Raw genomic sequence first — 21,415 nt, 5'->3', positions numbered from 1 at the left:
TGCTCTTGTTTGTCCCACCGCAGATGTGGGTGGGGAGGGGGGTGAAAACCTTGCAGTTAAATGGTTTCCTGGCCACAATTCCTTGCTCTTTTCATCACATACTGAGTTTATTTTACAAAATAACATGTCAATTGCCAGTGCTTATTGGGCCAAGACCGAGACTGAATTTAAAATGTTACCAATGCTGCTTTGTGCGACAGAAACTCGGAGAGTGGTTCTATCCCCAGTCTCTCCACACATTGGGCAACACATTGAAAACCTTTTTACCATTTGTTGAATTTAGCTGCGGTTTACGCATGAATGTAGCCCTTTAGCTTTTTGTTTTTAGCCCTGGTTTTTCAATACAGGTTGTTTTTTTGTTGTTCTATGGATTATTATAATCTTAACGTACTGTCCTTTTATGTCCATATGTAAAATCCCCAAGTCTTTGGAAATTTAATTTGAATCATGAATTAAATTAGAGTTAAACCAATTCAGGTAGTTGGGGCCAGCTATTGGCCTTTAAAAAAAAAAATAATAGTAATAATCAGCTAATGCCTGAGAATATAAAGTCACAAACAGGCAGACGTAAAGATGTGACATTGTCCCATGTTTACGTGTGCCTGTTATACAATATATTGACCCCAGTTTATTGCCAGTAAGTTGTAGTATGAATGTGTATATGAAGTGAACTTTTGGCCCTTTTCAAAGTCGGCAGATTGCTGGGCTGTTCCTTATGCTACCTGTTGTCTTCTAATAGACGTTTTGCAGCCATTTTGCTTTTCATGTTACATGGCTGATTTGCAAAAAAATTTGACACACAACATATGATATGATAATGACTTGGTTATTTGAGTGGACCGTAAACCACAAAATGTCAACAAAATACGTATGGGAAATTATATAACTGGACACAAAAAAATACATGTACACAAAAAAGTATTCAGAAATAGCAGCTGCTTGCTTATCTTAACACTTTGCATGGGTTTCCCTTTTGGGATTCCCTCCTTCATAGTGACCCCAGCTGATTCCTTGCTCTTTCATTGGCTGAATGGGGAGTTGTCCGATAACTACAGATATTTACTTAAACATTTAACTAAATAGCTGTTGTTCACACACACCGCAATCAAGTTCTAACTGCTAACAGTCTGCCGATTTTTTTTTTTTTTTTTTTTTTTTTTTTTTTTTTTCTTTCTCCCACTCACCCGTGGTGAGCTTTGCAACTGACAAATCAGGACTAAAAATAATATCAGAAAGTGCCCTTACAGTTGTATACATTTCTGTTTCAGACCAAAAGCAAGAAATGGTGAATCACAATTTGTTTATTTAAACTTACTGCTGAGTGCGCTCTCTATATATTTTTTTTAATGTTTGTAGTTTTAAATTTAAAAGCACAAACACTGTACATAAAGCCCAGCAACACCATTTTTAGCAAAGCTTTGAGGATGATGGTTTAGCAGATGTTAGATCCACTCATCCACTTCTTTTACCTCACACGTTTCCTGGCGTACAATGTTCTGTGTGTAATATTGTCATACTGTCCCTTACTAGTGATGGAGAGAGCAAAAACACAGGAATCTCTTCCCAAGGGCATTTCTCATTTGTAACCTCTGGAGAAAAAACAATCTAAAATTGGTGTAATTTAAAAAAGAAAAAAAAAACTACAGTAAACTATTTTCTAAAATAAGAAATGTTTTATCATGGAATTGCGTTTAGTTACACATCAAAGTTACGTGTACAGAATTTTTTGACTCCCCTTTCAGTCTTGGTCTTGGCCTAATCAGTGCGTTGAACATTACGATTTATGAATGATAAATGTTGAGTTACATTATGTTGTTTTTCCATAAATTGTAATACATTTTTCTCTCCTTGTCTTCCCTTTTTGTCCATGTTACAGCAAGCAAGGATCTGGCACAGACTTCCTATTTCATGGCTACCAACAGGTTGTTATCCTGCCCCTCCTTTGTTGCACTTTGACTGCACACCATAGCTTCCTGTAATGCAGGGTACCCTTTCAGTGTCCAACGGGCCCTACTTGCACTGGTGGTTGATGGGACGCTTGCCACCTTCCCCCGGCTCCCCTCTCTTTTTCAGAGGTAGCCACGTGGTGGCTTGTGGCGTTACCGGCCCCAGTCGCAGTGCGGTGTATTGTACAAGGGACCACATGTTGGCACAGATGGGTTGAATGCAAGATGTGAAGTGTAGTGGTGCGCTTGAAACCCACATGTTTGTTCGGTTGCAAAAAAGTGCATAATTCTAAGAGAAAGACACTGGTAGCCTGAATAGCAGCTAAAGATTTCACAGATGTAAACATTTCTCGTAGAGGGCCTTCCGGTAAGTACTGCAGATGAAACTTGCAGTTTTCTTTTTTTTATATTACTTTGTACAAGTATTTCTCAACTTTTGTAATATTTGCTTGTCATTAATTACATTTTTTTCCTAGCCCTTCATTTTTATACATTTATATTTTGGAAGTTCCAGAAATAGCCAATCATGACACATAAAGGACATGTAAAATATTAGGGTTTTACCTTTAGTAGGGGTCGGTTGCGTTTCGCCTGTGGTGATGTGCATTTCAAGTCTCGCAGCAAGACAGTTCTTTTTCTTTCTTTTAGTGTTTGTCGTTTTAATGTTCATCCCATGTTGTCTTTTCAGATATTAGGCCTTTTTAATGCGCACAAAGCTTTATATTAGTTGGACTAAAACTGAACATTTTGTTGTTTTACATGGATGAATACCAGAGCCTTTTTTGTAAAAAGATTTTTTTGAGGGCTATACAACTTAGCAAGATTTGCATGTCAATCATAAGACACAACATTTCTTGATTCCATGCAGCCACATTAACAGATAGATGCAGTTTTGGGGCATCCTAATTTAGATACAAATGGGCATTAAGAAGAAACAAAAATAATGTTATTGAATAGTAATCCCATCCTAATCTTCTTTTTCCATATTTTGAATTGTAGTATATGGTTGCAGCATCTAGTTTTTTCGCAGCATGAGCCCAAAGTCTGCGAGAAATCAAAGAACATTTGAGCAGTAGCTTCTATTTCATGATATTGCAACATTTCTTACTGTTTCCGTTAATTACTTTTGGGAGATGATATTAATTTTTAATTAAAAATGTGTTTAGAGAAAGCTATTACTCCATTAGGACGTGCAGATTTGAGTGATGATGCAGCCTCATATATCACTTGCAGCAATGATGGTAGAGATTGCTTCGCAAGGTGGAAATTTATTAAATTTAAAGATGGACAAGTCAGTAGGCGTTCAATTTTATATTTTCAACTGCGCCCGCCCCCCTGCATCAGTCAATACATTAGTTTTAAATCTTAAAATACTAAAAGAGCCATTTTCTTTCACATCAGTAAGCACATCCTGATAACATAACTTGGAAGCGTATTGAGTGTGTGAAGTACAGAAAGTATTATGTATTTTTTTACCCTGTTCATTTATATTTAAGACAACTTGCGGAGTAGCAACAATCAAAACATTTAAGACGACAAACTTAATCCAAAACGTAGCCCTGCTAAAATCTGAATCAGCCAAATCAGCAGGCCAAACCCCCAAGAAAATCAATAATTGGATTGGCAGAGAAAATTGCAATCAACACATATCTAAAAGCAGTAGTACATGTTATGAGAAAACGTAATTTAAAGAGACTTGTTTTTTTCTTCCTGCCCCTGTTTGCCATTTTAATAGAGCTTTCTAAAGTGCCACAGCTCTTTGAATGTTTTTGGCTGCTTGGCAATTACTCCAGACAATCTAAGTGGATTTAAACACAGTCATGGAGTACTGATATCCCCTTTACAAGCAGTGACGTATAACATAAATTGCCTCCAATAAATAACTGCTCTAAAGCATTAACTGTTATGTAACTTCAGCATTCTTATCTGTACTGCAAATCCAACCAGAGTAAAAGCCGCTCAAAGAGGGTGTAAACTAAATTAGGAAATTGGTATGAAAACCCACTGATTTAATTAAACAAAAAATTGCCATAAATTGGTCATCACCCAATTCTAGACAACCGATTTTACAAAGGTCTTGCTGATGCATCGTCACACTGTTGGCCTGAAGTCGCATGTTGGTGACTAACGATGAACATCTGCACGCTGATGGCATATTGGCCAGCCCGCCCACATCCTGTGCTGCTCAGACATAAAATGGCTTAGGCCTGATTTATATTTTTGTGACACAGCTACGCACGTAAGCGACACACAGCGTTAACATCTACTCAGGGTTTTTACTTCGCTAGAGTTTATACTTATGTGTTATTGTTGTTTGCGTCGCTCTTAGGCTGCGTCCCAATTGAACCCCTCGCCCTCGTTTTCTTCACTAACCCTAAATTTTGCGCGTTCCCGTGAAGGTAGTGGTGTCCCAATTCCTCTTTTCACCTAGGGGGAGGGGGCATAACGAGGGCTAAGGGCTGAGAATAGCCCCTTCAAATCGAGGGATTTCAGATGCTCACTTGGCGAGCGAGGGGGTATGAAAATTTCCCAGAATGCTTTTGCCGTAGGCTCTGCGTCGATTTGACTCGCCGACCGAAGGCAAACAGGCAGACTCGTCTCAGAGAAATGGAGAGAAATAATCCTGTGACTCGTCAGATTTGTTTTGGATGTTTCTGATATAATAGTCTTCAGAAACCACAAAGTAATCCAGCTGTTATCTGGGTAATTTACACACTTTCAGATAAAGTTGCCGAAGATCACGCCAGAACAAAGGGATTTATGGTCCGCGTTACACCAACGCAGAGCCTACGGCGTAGGTTACGTAACCTACGCCGTAAATCTGCGTCGATGTACGCGGCGACGCGCGCCGTACCCTACGCCGTAGGCTCTGCGTCGATTTAACGCGGACCCAAGCTCCGGAGCCGGCAGACAGAAATCTCTAAATTTCGGAGCAAATTTCTTAACAGGCGTAGCTACAACTGTTAGATTTCATCTATTAAACCAACATCTTCCTAAATGGGCTGTGAGCTGCTGCTGCTCCCCGGGGGCGGCGGCTCTTCTCATCTCCGAAAACATCGGGTCAAATTTCTTAACAGGCGTTATTTGGATAAACTGAGCCCCGGTTGCGGATCTTAAGGTTACCTTTATTCCTGAAAAAATATTAAAACTTAATAAAGTGCCATATTAACAGCGCTACAGCTGAAATTAAAACAGCTTTTGGCTCTCAGCTTCCTGATCAGGTTAGGGATGAAAACGAGGGGGAGTAGGAGAAATGGGACAGGCACCTGGGCCAAGTGCCCTAGATCTCAAGTGCCCTAAAATCTCCCCCTTCTTTTTTAGGGTTTAGGGAAGAAAAGAAGGGCGAGTGAAGTTGAATTGGGATTGGGCCTTAATTACACCACCAACTGCTAGGTGGGAAATTTAAAAAAAAAAAAACAAACAAATCTACTGATCATATTTCTTGCAACCTGTGTCAACACAACACATTGTTACATTTGGCAAGAAGTGCTCAGCCAGGGCACGGTGTTGCTCTGACGGGTATAATTAAATAAATATAAATAAATAAATAAATCTGGCTTTATAGGCATGTCCAGCACTGTTGACACAAAGTAAAAATGGATACGAAGTTAGATAATCAGTGCTGATGCAATTACACCTTAAAAATATGAACACTCTAAAAAAATTATATTTTAACAAGAAGAAAATGCCATTTGTTAGAAGTTTATAAAGTACTATACAGCTTTCTGTAGCACATAATTGAATAAACACTTTATAAACTTCAGTTTATGACAGAATATACAAGAAATGAGACTTGGGTAAAGGTAAAATATATTGCCTTTTGAGAAAATGCTCTTGCACCATTAATGACGCAGTATGGCCCAACTGTCCCCCTGCTAAAGGTAATTCCAAAGTGTCATGCCAGTTAGGTCACTGAGCATCATGTGTATTGATCAATACGTGTTTAGTTTTGCTTTTTCACAGAAAATATGGTATTTACATCAAGTATACCTAATTTTAGTAGAATATAGATTTGTTGATAGTGGGAAGGCACTGATGCCGGCCTTATTTTAAAATACACACTAGTTGATACTGTCTGGATGCTGACTGTGATTGGTCAACTGTTGCTAGGGACTTGAATATGGTACGCTGAAACCTATGACACAAAATGGATTAATAAAAATGTTATTTTAACTTAGCAAAAATTCAAGTCTCTGATCTGGATACATTTTAATATTTAGTATTTCAAGGTAGATTTTGAAATGTCAAGGACTAAGATTGATAGCTCTGTATAATGCACCAGAACCAGGTCACCTGAATCCAGTTACCATCCAGCCTTAAAGCCAGTTCACGGTAGCCGTATCTGCTTGTGCATAAGGTATGCATGTTCATGGGGATCCACACGGTCACTCTTTGGTACACCTGGCTTTGGAACCCAGAGATGTTTTAACTGTGGACTGAATATGCATGATTAATCTGTCATTACGTTTAGAAAATAAACAACTCTGCTAAACTACGAGCACGAAAACAATATTGACGTCTGTTTTGAGATGCTTTGCAGTAGAATTGTTATCTCCACCTCAAAAATGGTCCAGTGTAGAGAACAAGGACCGTTTAAGATTAAATGCCCTAAAATGGAAAGCTTTATTACAGCTGACTCAAATGTGGTATGAATAGTGCTTTGTGTCTATTGGCAGACTCCATATCACTGTGCACATGCTGATGTGGCTACCATGCCTGCAGGCAAAGAACTACTTTTAATAAATTGCTGTTAAATCTATGTCGAATACAGTTTTTCTGATTTAACATTGAAAACCGTTAGATATACCTTATTTATCCCAAACTGGGAAATGATTAATCTACCATCCCTAATCCCAGTGCTAATCATGTTTGTTATTAGCATCACTTACAGCAGTCTTTCCCAACCCTTTTCCTCGGGGCAAACTACCCTGCATGTTTTAGACGTTTCCCTGCTCAAACAGCTGATTGGATCACTGTCTGCTTGTCATCAAGGTCTACACAAGCGTGTTTACGGCCTACTAATCTGAAGCAGTTGCATTAGAGCAGGGCATCATCTAAAATACGCAGGACAAGGTTCCCCGAGGAACTGGGTTGGAAAACACTGGCCTACAAGACCACAATGAAGCTGTTTTTTTCTGTAATGTGGAGAAAATATTGTCACTTCTTCAATATCGCTGCCAAATCATCCCAGGTCTTAAGTTGGTGAAGTAGGTCAAAGTTCTTGACCGTACAAGTTGAAATGTGGCTTGTGGTTGTGTGAGGATGTAGTATTTTGTATCGATAATCAAATTTTATTGATTTTTGAATTATATTTGGGTAATGTCTTTTTTTGTTTTTGCTGTTTCTGATAACATACTGTACTGTCAATTAGTGAACTCTGCAAAAATGTGATCTGCAACTTGAGTAAATCGCAGAGCAATTTTGCATATTAGGTTTATAACCTTAAGTTATTCACCTGTGCCGATCATTAATTTACACATATTGTCTTCATTCTTTAGATTGGTGCTCTCAATTTTAATGTAGTCTAGAGAAAAATAATCCTGCCCACAGATTGCTTGCATAAGCACCCGTATGTCAAATAACTGAAAAATAATGTTTTGAAGGTATTGCACTTGTAAACTATTGTACTGTATCTGCATTAACTTTTTTAGAATTATACTACAATCTGGTCACTTTTTCCAGCAGCATACTAAAACTGTGTGCTCCTTGTGTGTTCTCTTTTTTTCTGCACATGTGGGACGAATTTTGACCTCCCCTGGCCTGAATCACTGACACTCATTCCATCACGCATTTGCAGTCTACACCTCACTACCTTCTGCCTCCAGTACAAGCCCACAGTGATTGCCTGTGTGTGCATACATTTGGCCTGCAAGTGGTCCAATTGGGAGATTCCAGTTTCTACTGATGGGAAACATTGGTGGGAGTACGTGGACAGCTCCGTCACCCTGGAGCTGCTTGATGGTGAGTTGGATGGAATACATTTTACATTTATTACAGTCTACTAGGGCTGGGCGATATATCGAGATTTTAATATATATCGATATATTTTCAAACGCGATATGGTACGAGACAATATCGTTTATATCGATTTAAAAAAAAAAAAATATATATATATATATATTTTTTTTTTTTTTGATATAGCTTATTTGGTGACAAATTGACTTGAATGTTTTATTTAAGATTTGCACAAATGTTTTGTTATTTGCACAACTGTCAACCTCAGTGGAAAAGTCTGCCTGTTACTGTCTACATTGTATTAATTGCACAGTGTATTTTAATTTAATTGTTATGCAGGAAAGGGATATTTGTTTTATTTTATTCAAGAAGCATTTTTATTCTATATATGCAGGCAGTTTATTTTTATTTCATTTGTTTTATACATTTTGATATTGTGCAGACCTCTGTTAATAAAGGTACCTTTGTGACATTTGGCACGAGGCTTTGTATTAAAACTGACTGTTTTTAAGGGTTTGCCTCAGAAAAAAATGAAGCTAACAGATATGCTATGCTATAATGCTTTGGGGGAAACCCCAATTAAGGCACAGAAAAAATATCGAGATATATATCGAGTATCGCCATTCAGCTAGAAAATATCGAGATATGACTTTTGGTCCATATCGCCCAGCCCTACAGTCTACATTACTTTATATTTTAAATTATTTTATTTTACAAGTGTTCAAATGAGTAGGGGATGTTTGATTGTGAGTTTCAATGCAAAACCTGACAGCATTATTTATACCTTGTATTTTCAGAGTTGACCCATGAGTTTCTTCAAATTCTAGAGAAGACTCCAAGCCGATTAAAGAGGATACGAAACTGGCGGGTAGGATACATGTAAATCTGTCAGTTTAGAGGTTTTTCCTGCTGTTCCTTTTAAAACTGATCCCTATTTATTCTGGATGAGTCATGTGAATGAAAGACTTTAAACCACTTGTACCATAATGCAGCTGTAGAAACAATTTAGATGCCTGCACTACAAGAACAGTAAACACTCATGGACAAAAAAACAGTACCATTTTTAATCCAGGAATTCTGTTGTAAAATAATATTGAAGAATAATCTGATCGTAGCAGGTCTTGATTTTATGCAAATACAACCTCAGGTGAACATTTTTCAGCCGTCTCAGGATCTGGTAGCAATTTGCAATCATTGAGACAGCTATGAACTCCTGTATCAGTCTGTTCTAAAGACCATCTAATCCTATAGTTTGGTTACAATTGGGTCATGGTGCAGGATAGTGAACTGCAGCACATCAGCTGATCTACACCGTCGGGGCTAAAAAATGTTTTGGAATGTCTTAGTTAAATTTCAGGCTTCAGCCCATTCGACATCCTGTGGTAGGACCTTGAGACAGATATATATAAGGAAATACCCACAAACCCCAAGCAGAAACAGAAGTCCAGGAAACCACTACTTCAAGTAATTCCTGCTAAAGTGGCTCTACAAGCCATTGAGTCATAAGGGCACTGAGAGTTGCTGACATGTCTTCTTGGTTGAGTTTTAGTTATGCTTTTTGTCTACAATTGTATTTACCTGATATTAAGACCTACTATGATTACATTTATTATGGTTAAAAAGCATTTAAGGACTGTATGGCTTCAAGAATTCTCCTGTGCTTCTCAATGGTGTTTGCCTCGCCGCTTGAAGCCTTCTCTCCTTCCGTTGTTTTAATTTTATATTGAATACAAGCCACAGAGCAAGCAGCAGATGTATCAACTCGTTTTCTGTCTTTGGCGTCAAACGACTTCGTTTGTGTTGCACAAACGAGTACGTCACAGCAGCTTGACTCTGAGCAGTCATGATCAGCTTATGCTGTTAATGCACAGCCAAACAGTCATTTACAATCAGACTTCTTCAATCAGTCGCTCATTAATTTGCTCCATCTCTTGCTGTCCTTTTTGAAAATGGTAGTGAAGAAGTAGCCAGAAATATGTAGCAGGAAACAACGGTACCAAGTGGACCAAACACGTTTCTTGCGGTCTGCATTGGCGCAACGCATTGTTATATTTTGAGAGAGGTGCATGTGAGGATATGGCATACTTTACACCGCTGGGTTCATACCTACGCCGTAGCTATGACGCAGAGTTAGAAATCAGGCTTTTGTCAGCTCAAATAGCTTTGAGCTAAAGCTATAACCTTTAAATTTTTTCTGCATCCTAGGCAACACAAGCTGCCAAAAAGCCCAAGACAGAAAACTCCCAGTTGACCGACAACTCACTCGCTGGGCCTTCAATGCTACTGGAGCAAGGTGATGGACTCGTCACCTCCCACCCAAGTTTTTCCAAAATGGATGCTGCCTTCTCCGTTTCTATGCCTGGCCAAGCTAGAGGAGCAACCCTTCCTCTGGACACCATGGCTAACACATACATGCCAGCGAGCCACAGTCAATGGCCTCAAAGTGATCACATCCAACCAGGGTACCATTCCACCTGTGTAAAACAGGAACCCCTCAGCATCCCTATAGAGTCAACACTGTCTTTGCAGACAAACTCTTCCACTTTGCTTCAGCATCCGCTTTACAAGACTGAAAAAAACATAGATTTCAACCTAGTCAAACAAGAACAGAAAGGAGCTGGTGGAAGTGGAGTTGGCAAGCACCAGCCACCACCTCAGTCTGTTTACCCTCCACCAGCTCCGCCTCCTCCACCACAACCCTCTCCAGCTCAGAAGCTTTCTCTGGAAAAATACAGAGAGAAGCATTCTGCAGAGATGGCTGTAACTGCTCAGAGGCGTAGGCAGGAGCATTACGGTGGAGTGATGGACAGTGACACAAAAGGAGATCTGACATCTTCTACCTATGCACCGTTCACCATTAGCCAAGCAGATCATAGAAAACATTCAACGCCCCACCAAACCTCCTATGGAAGTGGCAGCACGACACCCTCCCCAATGAAAATGAAAGGATCCTCCTCTTCATCTTCAGGGAACGATAGGCGTCATCATGGTGACAAACGGGACAAAGGCTCTCTTAAACTTTCTCTGGCCGTACCCGGGTCCAGTGGCAGTTCTCAGCTGGAGAAAAGTGGCCAACCAAGCAAAGATGAGTTTAAGATGAAGATTAAAGTTTCCTCATCAGAGCGCCACAGCTCATCAGATGAAGGCGTGGCTACCAACAACAAAAGTAAGCATTCCAGCCCGCTGATGAGCAAGGAGAAACACCGTGGAGCAGAGCACAACCTCCATCGCCCCCACAAGCACAGTCACCCTCACACACACAGTGGCAACGGGCGAGGAGCCGGCGAGGGCCCGGCCGGCAGCGCGGGGCTACTACGTGGTCCTCCAGGACTGGTCAGCATGGAGGGAGCAGCCCTCGGCTATCCGACATCCGCCTCTATGACGTCATCCTCGTCGCGCAAGAGAGCCTACCCAGAGGCCGGCCACAACCACCACCTTTCTTCCTCAGCCTCCAGTTCTTGCTCCAAAGTGAGCAAAATCTCCAAGGGTGGCACAGGTGCTGCAGGTACTTCATCTTTTTCTTCCTGCCTCTTTCCTCCTCCCTCCTCTTCTGTACTTCCATTTGTCTCATCTGGCTTGCAGCTCCATAGCTAATGTCCTTCCCACCCTCCTCTTTCTCTTTCTCCTCCTTATGTTTATTTCTCCTCCTCCCCTCCTGTCACACCCAGGTGGGCTGCGGACCTCTCAGCAGTTCCCTCCTCCTAGTGAATCGCCACACGAGGTGGGAGGGCAGAGACACTGAGTCCACCATTCTGCAGCCATGGCCAGCGCATGAAAATGGCAAAACTGCCCACAGCTCAGACTTTGAAGACTATGCTCAACCTCTTATGTCAAGTGCCCTAGGAAAAAAAAAAAAAACATGTGATGAAAAAACCCTTTACTGAAAGGCAGAAAAACTGCAAAAAAAAAAAAAAGGTATTAATGGACTTCTCTATTACTGAGAGACAAGAAAGATGAATAATTATACTTCCTGACTGTCACACCTCTGGGCTGTGATACCCAGTTCCGTCTCTTTGTTAGTGTTGAATTGCTGCTTGGTTCTTTCTTCTCATCTGGATATTGGATGTGTGAGATGGGTAGAGGTTGTGTGTCTCTCCATTAAAGGTTTCCTTTCCCAATATGTCAAGATTTCCATACGGGAAAACAAGTATTACAAGTTCTGTAAAAGCATGGAAGGTGCACTTTCATCATTTTTCTTTCTTTTTTTCCCCCAAGTAATTTAAATGGATCACTTTTCTGTGGTTGTATGCAGGAAGTAAGCAGCCAGCTGGAGACAACTGCGGTTTTTGTGCTGGCATTCCACTTAATACTGTTGATGGATGCAAATTTTTTTAGGTCTTTTTCGTCTTGGTTCTTTTTATACTTAAATACTGTGCATTTGATTTGCATGTTGCAATCATCAAAGGGATTTAAAAAGAAAGCGCTTACTTGCTGTTTACAGAAAATGGAGACAAATGTTCATACGTTTTTGTATGTTAAAAGAAAAAGCTATACCATGACTACTCAGGTTTGGAGCTGCTTGTAACTATAACAAGATAACTATAATACCTATAAAAGAGTTTTATTTTGTTGATCAATGGATTGGGCATCATCTTATGAATGAATGCAGCATTCCAGTTTGTGCTTCTTGCAGCTTTGCTGTAGATGTTGATGTACTATAGTTTTCCTTCATAGGGAATAATAGATTCTTCTGTCCCACAACTGACACATTCAACACCTACTTTAATACAGCGATCATTGATGCAGTTTGTACCAAAACTTTCTCGTTTTTGACTTTTAAGTAGACCTTAAGCTGGATGCCAAAGGTTGTGGCTTACAAATTAATACAAAAACAAGACAATGGTAGTATTGTGCTATAAAGGTTTACGTAATGATTTTACTTGGACTTGCATCAGACATCACACTACATGAGGCGGCGGTCCTTCAGATGTCAGCTCTAAAGGGCACATTTATTGTTGTCAGCCATCGACATAGTACTGATCATATTTTATTCTCATCCAGCAAGTGCTTTCAGAGCAGAAACTAATTGGGCGTGTACAAGCCCCCTATCCCATGATCACTTTTAGGAACCTTTTTTCTTTTTTTTTTTTATATAAAATTTTGGACCTCATCCAGTCTCTTCTGTTCTTTAAGTGGTTACTTGTTCATTTCAGATTGTGCAGAAGAACTACTGAGGCTGGGTTGCTGTTATGTATATGATTATTGTTTTATAGTCTCACAAAACAGCAATATTAGAAAAAGAAATTGAGCGTTTCGCCACAATTTATATCCTTTTTTTTCCCCATGCATTTCAGTATTATGAATAAACATCAGAATTGCCACTACCCTGATACTGAGAGATGTTTGTTGCAGTTTTATTACAAGAACTCACATGTTTGAAGAGGCAATTGTTGGCGGGGATTTTGTCTACCATTTAAGAAATAACTTTAATCTGTTTGGCAAATGAAGAATGCGTATTCAAAAAACAGGTATTGCCAGGTCATAAGTACATGGGGGAACCTCTGTTTTTCTAAGTTTTTTCTTTTTCTTTTAATCATATCAAAACATAAAGTTACTAACCTTTTTTAGGTGATAACTCCATTGTTTGTGTCAAACAGCAACCGGTCAGTGTTTCAGCTACTCAAGCATTCACAGCTTGGAAAACTTATATGCTTTTCAGATTTTGGGTTTTTCTTTATTTACGCATGTTTGTGCAGCTATACTGCCCCCATTGTACCGGTAATTTGAGTGTGGAGCATGCAGTAAATTGTTGCCTTCACATTACAGATTGCTCCTTTTAAAACCACTCCTCTGAAATCTATGGATGATACCACAGCTTGTCCAGATCACTTTAAACAGTCTGTGGTTCATACTTAAAGCTAGGGATGCCCCGATACCAGTATCGGTATTGGGACATCCCTACTTAAAGCTCCTGGAGATTTTTTTATTTTTCTTCTTCAGAGGTGATGCAGTGTGGGTCGTATGCTGATGTGTTGATGCTTGTTCATGTCAGGAGGGATCTTACAACAGATTTAATCAGAAGTTACGACAAACGCGGAAGTTCCAATGAAAAAGAAGATAATCTACTTAGTTTTGCTCACTCTGGTACAGGTGCTTTTTGACTAACTTATTTTAGCTAACTACCAACAGCAGCACACCATCACAACCAAAAATAGCCCACATCTTTGGTTGTTCATATTTAATGTGGCTGTAGAAGATGTGCAACATGTTTTGACTTGTTAGAGAAGCAGGGAGATGGAGAACAATGCCCACGTTTTTCAAGCAGCACAAAACCCTTTAGTTCATGTGGAATATGCTCTGTTTCATCTGGCTTTGTTTCCTGTGTCTGCCTCAGGCTAAAACCAGCCAATGTAGCTTTGGATTCCCGTCTCAGTTGTCGTTTGGGAAAACTGCATCATTTTACTGCACTATCCTACATAATGATGAAGCTCACTCAGAGCTGCAGCGAGCATCATGACAGGACACTTGACTTAGTCATTATAGAAGATGACTGCGAAGAGACCAAACCAGAGTAAATCTTAAACAGGTGTTGTTGAAACAAATAGCAGGACTTATTGAATTAAAAGAAATGGTAAAAGTTCCTAAAACTGTATATACTTTAGCCGAGCCCATGCCACCTGCATCGTAAATAACAGTCATAGCAATAATATGCAGTGTTAAACAGGCACTTGGTGACTAACCACATGTTCCTCAGCATCATCTAATAATTTAAAAACTGTTGAACCATTACATGTAACAAAACAAGCTCTATATTTGGTAGTGTATATGTTGTTTGCACAAGTTGCTTCTGGGTAAGAAAAGGTCTCCATTTTGCTATAATGCTACATTTTATATATTGATAGCCTACGGACAACACAGGTACCAGTTTACAGAAACGGGTGGTGAGGAACATTTTCTATAAGTGGATTTAACATGTAACATAATTTGACATGCATTCACTTTTATCATCTTAAAAGTGCATTTAATTATAACATTTTTACCAAAGAAATCTTTTCAGCTTAATCATACATTACTTTAAAATTCTGTGAACACACTTAATACCTAATTTTTCAACCAAAGAATGGGTAATAGATCACCAGACAATGTCCTCCTTTAATGACGGGATTGTGGCTTGTATAACATGTTAATTAGTTTATCTCTCATCTCCTTTACAATTTTTTTCATAACCAGACAACTTAAGCATAAGAGAAGATCAGATGTGGGATACACTTGCGAGAGAACCGCAGATACTCAAAAAATGTAGTCATTGTCCGTCTCTGACTCACCACGTTTCTTCAGAAAAGAGATCAAAGGGTTCTGGTTGGTTCATCATGGACCAGGAGATTAGAGATGTATTTTGGTCCTAGACCGTTCAGAGATTTATAAACCAATAGCAGGATTTTAACATCTATTCTGTGACAGACAGGAAGCCAGTGTAAAGATCTAAGAACTGGAGTTATATGGTCCACTCTCTTGGTCTTAGTGAGGACTCGGGCAACAGCGTTCTGGACTAATTTAATAACTTTTAATAAACTTTTTTGAAGGATTTTTTTTTTAGGAAGACCTGTGAGAACAGCGTTACAGTCGTCCAGTTTACTAAAGATAAAAGGGTGGACAAGTTTTTCCGAGTCTTGCTGAAACATCAGTCCTTTAATCTTTTATGTTCTTTAGGTGATAATACGCTGACTTCACTACTGTCTTCATGTGGCTGTTAAAATTCAGGTCTGAGTCCAGAACCACTCCCAGATTTCTGGCTTGGATATTTTTTTTTGCTTTACTGCTTGATGGGGCTCGACATCTGACCAATCAGAGGGCTGCAAATGCAGGCAGGCTCTTGCAGAGCTACAGAAGGGGACATTTCAATATGCTGTTTAAGACATCACGAATCAGGAGCGAGCAAGAGAGGAAAAAAAGGCAAAACATGAGGAAACTCGTGCTTCACTTGAGGTAGGTATGTTATTGAAATAAAATGTTGTAGCATAAATACCTAAACTGCCGCTCATTAGATGGGAACCTCTGTCTCCAGTCTCTGTCTAAACTGGTGAATTGTGTTTTTCCAGCGGCCCTGATGAACATTTATTGAATGCCTTGTTAACCCCCTATGCATTCACCTCTTGAAAAAGAGTGGTAAAATGACCAGTCGGTCGTATATAAGCTATACATTTTAGCCGATATATAGTGTATTGGTTATCCAGAAAACAGAGACACGTCCACCTGTAAAAGGCACGTGCATGTTTAGTTCTGATTTCAAACCCCCGAGGCCGGCTTTCAATTTTTTGTAGGGGATTGAGGTAACTTTTCTTTTGTTGATTAGGCTTATTGATGGCTATTTGTGACTCAGATTTGTTAATTTATTTCAGTTTTAAGTTTTTAATATTTATTTATTATTTCAGGTTGAAGTTTTTTATTTGATATTTATTTCAGGTTGAATCTTTTATTTTATTTGACTCATACAGTCAAATTACTGTATCTATACTTACAGTAGATTTGTTATTAAAGGTTGTCAAATGGCATGTTGTTATACGGTCATTTTCTACCTATGATGCATTTGGGATGGGGAGAGTCGTGAGGGTGTGGGGCGGGGGGCTTCCAAATAACATTTCGCTTAGGGCCCCAATTTTGGTCCCTGCACATTTCATTGAAAAAGCCTGAGTTTCAACAGGCAGATTTACACATGCACATTTTGATTACATGCTGCTGTGTTGGTGTCATTTCTCCAGCAACAAGTGCAAATTTACGGACCCCCTTAGTAGATATGGGAAGATTTATTTGTTTTGCGTTACCTTGCAATAATGATGTGGTATATTTACTTGTTAGTTCATGGGCATCAATCCATCTTCTTCCATTTATCTGGAACCAGGTCACGGGGTCCTTCACCCCAGACTCTTCCTCCAGCTCTTCCGATGAGAGTCCGAGGCGTTCCCAGGCCAGCCGAGAGACAGTCTCTCCAGCGTGTCCTGGGTCTTCCCCGGGGTCTCCTACCGGTGGGACATGCCCGGAACACCTCCCTAGGGAGGTGTCCAGGAGGATCCGGTACAGATGCCCAAGCCACCTCAATTCAATTCTATTCAATTCAATTCAATTTTATTTATATAGCGTCTAATACAACAGAGTTGTCTCTAGACGCTTTACAGAGACCCATACCCAGAACATGACCCCTGAGCAGTTATTACATAAACAATGGCAGGTAAAAACTCCCCTAGTGGGAGAAAAACCTTAAGCCAAACAGTGGCAAGGAAAAACTCCCCTTTAGGAGGGAAGAAACCTTGAGCAGGACCAGGCTCATCAGGGGGGACCCTCCTGCCGAGGGCCAGACTGGTGGGTCAGGGACGGCAACAGCACAGCAGGCAGGTGGAAGCAGCAACGGGATGACCGGGGGTGGGGACCGCAGGCCAGCACACAGCTCCCGAAGCTCCGGCCCAACCTCAGCTGACTCCTCTCAATGTGAAGGAGCAGCAGCTCGACTCCGAGCTCCTCCCGGGTGACCGAACTCCTCACCCTATCTCGAAGGGAGCGTCCAGCCACCCTGCAGGGGAAACTCATCTCGGCCACTTGTACCCTCGATCTTGTCCTTTCGGTCACTACCCAAAGTTCATGACGATAGGTGAGGGTGGGAGCGTAGATTGACCCGTAAATTCATGCGGCACCGTGGACACAATAATAAAGCATCCACATCCTCGGGGTTTATAGAGTTATAGGTTTATAGAGTTTTATTTTGAGATCAGTCTGCAATACAAGGATATCCCAACTGTGGTTGCAGATACTAGGTACGGGGTCCATGTCAGTTTGAGACATTCGAAAGAGTACTAAAACTAAGCGGGCACAGTTGTCCCCAAGACTACTCAGACCACCCGGCTAGTAGTCCTGGGGGTCACTAGGACGACAGGGCTGCATGACCTGCCACCTTGTTGTGAGTGAATGCAAAAGAAAACAATCTACCCATGTAAGGGTCTCTGTACAAATGCAATAATAAAGAGCAAAAAACAAAGAACCTGTTGCCAGAACACAAAACCCCCACTTGGTGGAGACAAATCTCTCTGGATGCTCTGATCTGTTTGCTCAGAGCTCATTTTACTGACCCTTTGGAGGCAGATTAGGGGACAGTGTTGATACTTTGAGGGTGAAGACGAGGCCCTCATGTGATCGGTCATATACTAATAAGACCAGACCCACCATCACCTCTCTGGACTTGAATAATTGAAGCTGCCTGAGTCACTTCTATACAGCGAGTACAACTAGCTAAGAGATTGTCAATGTTGTATTTTTTATTTTAAAACTCTCCAGAGTGTTATCTGTGGATCTGTCAGGACGAAAGACAGCTCTCATAAGGGATTTAATGAGCCATTCGCAGTTTCACTGTACTGGCCGTGTGTACTTTGACTTAATCTTTGAGAGAAGCATATGCTACTGGTTATTCATGTCAGTAAAGTAGTATGTTGAGTCTAGGGTTGCCACCTTTCAGAAATAGAAATAAGGGACGCCCTGATTTCAGCAGCGCAGGAGCCAAAAAAAAGCCCCTAAACTTCTAAACTGAATAAAAATGTGTTTATTTTATATGAAAAAACAAAATGCTTTGATTTAAAGTTTAAAGTGCTTTAATAGCATTGAACTTTCATGACTGTACAGACAGCCAACCGTACTAGCAACTGAAATAGCCTCCTATGCTACGTATGTCCACATCAGCCCAGATGTAATATAGCCTACAGGTGAAGAATATGGTGTAAAAGTTAATTTATTTCAATAATTCAACTAGAATATGGTGTAAAAGTTAACTTATTTCAATAATTCAACTAGAATATGGTGTAAAAGTAAATTTATTTCAATAATTCAACTAGAATATGGTGTAAAAGTTAACTTATTTCAATAATTCAACTAGAATATGGTGTAAAAGTTAATTTATTTCAATAATTCAACTAGAATATGGTGTAAAAGTTAATTTATTTCAATAATTCAACTAGAATATGGTGTAAAAGTAAATTTATTTCAATAATTCAACTAGAATATGGTGTAAAAGTAAATTTATTTCAATAATTCAACTAGAATATGGTGTAAGTTACTTATTTCAATAATTCAACTAGAATTTGGTGTAAAGGTTAATTTATTTCAATAATTCAAATAGAATATGGTGTAAAAGTTAATGAAAATACGGTACAAATCGCGTCCCGTATTAGTTAAATACGGGACGCAACATTTTTTTCTCAAAAAAAGGACAATTCCGTATTTTACGGCACGGGTGGCAACCCTAGTTGAGTCTGTTGTTCCACTGGCAGCATCGTATTCATGTTAGCCTACTGGCTTTGGCCTGGAAGACCCAGGTTCAAGTCTCCAGGCTGGCAGCACATCTGAACCGCTGTGGGCCCCTGTGCAAGGCCCTTAAACTGCCCCAACTGCTCCCTGAGTGCTGGAAAAATGGCAGTCTCTGCGTTTGGTGAAAAATATACTGACAAGTAAAGATAGTTGTATTCATTATTTTATCACAATGTAATGAAAAAAAAATGTCCAGCGGATCTTAACTATATCAGTTATTTTGGCAGTGAAAGGTATGATTAAAAAAAATGAATGATGTCAGAAGCCAAGTCATGTTATATAAACTCATCAGGTCTATCTTACATAAATGAGAGCGGTATCATGCTGCTTTAGTATCATTTAATCTCTAGAGAGTGTGTTGCAGGTAGGGTTGCCACCTTTCAGAAATAGAAATAAGGGACGCCCTGATTTCAGCAGCGCAGGAGCCAAAAAAAAAGCCCCAAAACTTCTAAACTAAAATAAAAATGTGTTTATTTTATATGAAAAAACAAAATGCTTTGATTTAAAGTTTAAAGTGCTTTAATAGCATTGAACTTGCATGACTGTACAGACAGACAGCCATACTAGCAGCTGAAATATCCTCCTATGCTAGTATGTCCACATCAGCCCAGATGTATAATATAGCCTACAGGTGAAGAATATGGTGTAAAAGTTAATTTATTTCAATAATTCAACTAGAATATGGTGTAAAAGTTAATTTATTTCAATAATTCAACTAGAATATGGAGTAAAAGTTAATTTATTTCAATAATTCAACTAGAATATGGTGTAAAGGTTAATTTATTTCAATAATTCAACTAGAATATGGTGTAAAAGTTAATTTATTTCAATAATTCAACTAGAATATGGTCTAAAAGTTAACTTATTTCAATAATTCAACTAGAATATGGTGTAAAAGTTAATTTATTTCAATAATTCAACTAGAATATGGTGTAAAAGTTAACTTATTTCAATAATTCAACTAGAATATGGTGTAAAAGTTAATTTATTTCAATAATTCAACTAGAATATGGTGTAAAGGTTAATTTATTTCAATAATTCAACTAGAATATGGTGTAAAGGTTAATTTATTTCAATAATTCAACTAGAATATGGTGTAAAAGTTAATTTATTTCAATAATTCAACTAGAATATGGTGTAAAAGTTAAGGAAAATACGGTACAAATCGTGTCCCGTATTAGTTCATTACGGGACGCAACATTTTTTTCTCAAATAAAGGACAATTCCGTATTTTACGGGACGGGTGGCAACCCTAGTTGCAGGTTTATATCTATATACACACACACTGTATATACACCACAATGTTAGGACTATTACTGTTCTAACCCCAAAAGAACACACACAAAATTGAGAGAAGATAAAAGATTTATTGGTTATAAAATAAGAAATTAGTAGGTTATTTGCTCAGAGAGGCACGGGTAGCTGCTTTTGGAGGATTCAGTGTTTCATTGTAGCTCATTTCATTTTCACTAAAGCTCGTCAGTGCAGGTGAGCTGCTGAGCAGAGGATGTTAAAAAAAATCGGAAAAGAACAACTCAAACTAACTCGCTCAAATAAACCTGAACAACATGGGAAGACGTGGCGGCTGCATGGAAGCTGTAGGGATTTGAGGGTGAAGAGTTGAAGATCAATGACAGACAGCAGCATGTAACTAATCCTAAAACACAGCTACATGTGCACTTAGTTCACATTAAGAACAAATGAAGCTAATTCTGCAACGCTGCTAATGCTAGCCAGCATTAAGTTGTTTTAATGACAAATGATCAGAAATTAACAACTGTAACTTTTGGCGAGTGGTCTTATATGTACATAAATTGACAGCAGTAGCTTGCTTTTTGTTTACCAAGAACACATGCTTTGCTCTAGCGGTAGAGTCTGGCCCAGACTTTCAGACCTGGAGAATAAAAATTCAACACTTACCAACGTCATTAAAAACAGCGGAAGCGACTGGGCAGTACGTGGTCTCCTTATGACCACGAAGAGAACTTTCGCCTCCCTAGTTTTCGCCCCCAAGGTCTCAAAATCCTGACCCACCAGTGGGCAGAACTGGCTCCAAGCAGGCAGACCTGAGCCCTGAGAGGGCTTTGGCTCTACCCAGTGGAAGGTTTGTGCTTTGGCAACAGCTCTTTGCTCTCCACTGTTGAGTTTGCGCCTGCATCTAGTGAAATTACATCTGCTAAACACAGTTTGCATGCGTGCAATCAAAATTTGCAGCATAAATCTGTTTC

The 21,415-nt window shown here is 39.5% G+C and overlaps 1 protein-coding gene across 2 annotated transcripts in view; it reads left to right on the top strand.

The window, feature by feature from the left end:
• ccnt2a (cyclin T2a) overlaps positions 1–13,610 on the top strand; it is a 15,915-nt gene extending 2,305 nt beyond the window's left edge. The window contains exons 6-10 of one of the 2 annotated variants that reach the window (XM_061723960.1): positions 1,877–1,922; positions 7,744–7,907; positions 8,699–8,769; positions 10,107–11,406; positions 11,570–13,607. In XM_061723960.1, coding sequence (XP_061579944.1) covers positions 1,877–1,922; positions 7,744–7,907; positions 8,699–8,769; positions 10,107–11,406; positions 11,570–11,643 — 1,655 coding nt within the window. In that variant the 3' untranslated portion in view covers positions 11,644–13,607. Of the gene's footprint in view, positions 1–1,876; positions 1,923–7,743; positions 7,908–8,698; positions 8,770–10,106 lie in introns of both variants that reach the window. The other variant, XM_061723959.1, reaches the window with a different exon arrangement.
• The last annotated feature ends 7,805 nt before the right edge of the window (positions 13,611–21,415 follow it).

This window comes from Cololabis saira, chromosome 6, assembly GCF_033807715.1.
Source record: "Cololabis saira isolate AMF1-May2022 chromosome 6, fColSai1.1, whole genome shotgun sequence".
Lineage (NCBI taxonomy): Eukaryota > Metazoa > Chordata > Actinopteri > Beloniformes > Belonidae > Cololabis > Cololabis saira.
This window is presented reverse-complemented; position numbering and strand designations above follow the sequence as displayed.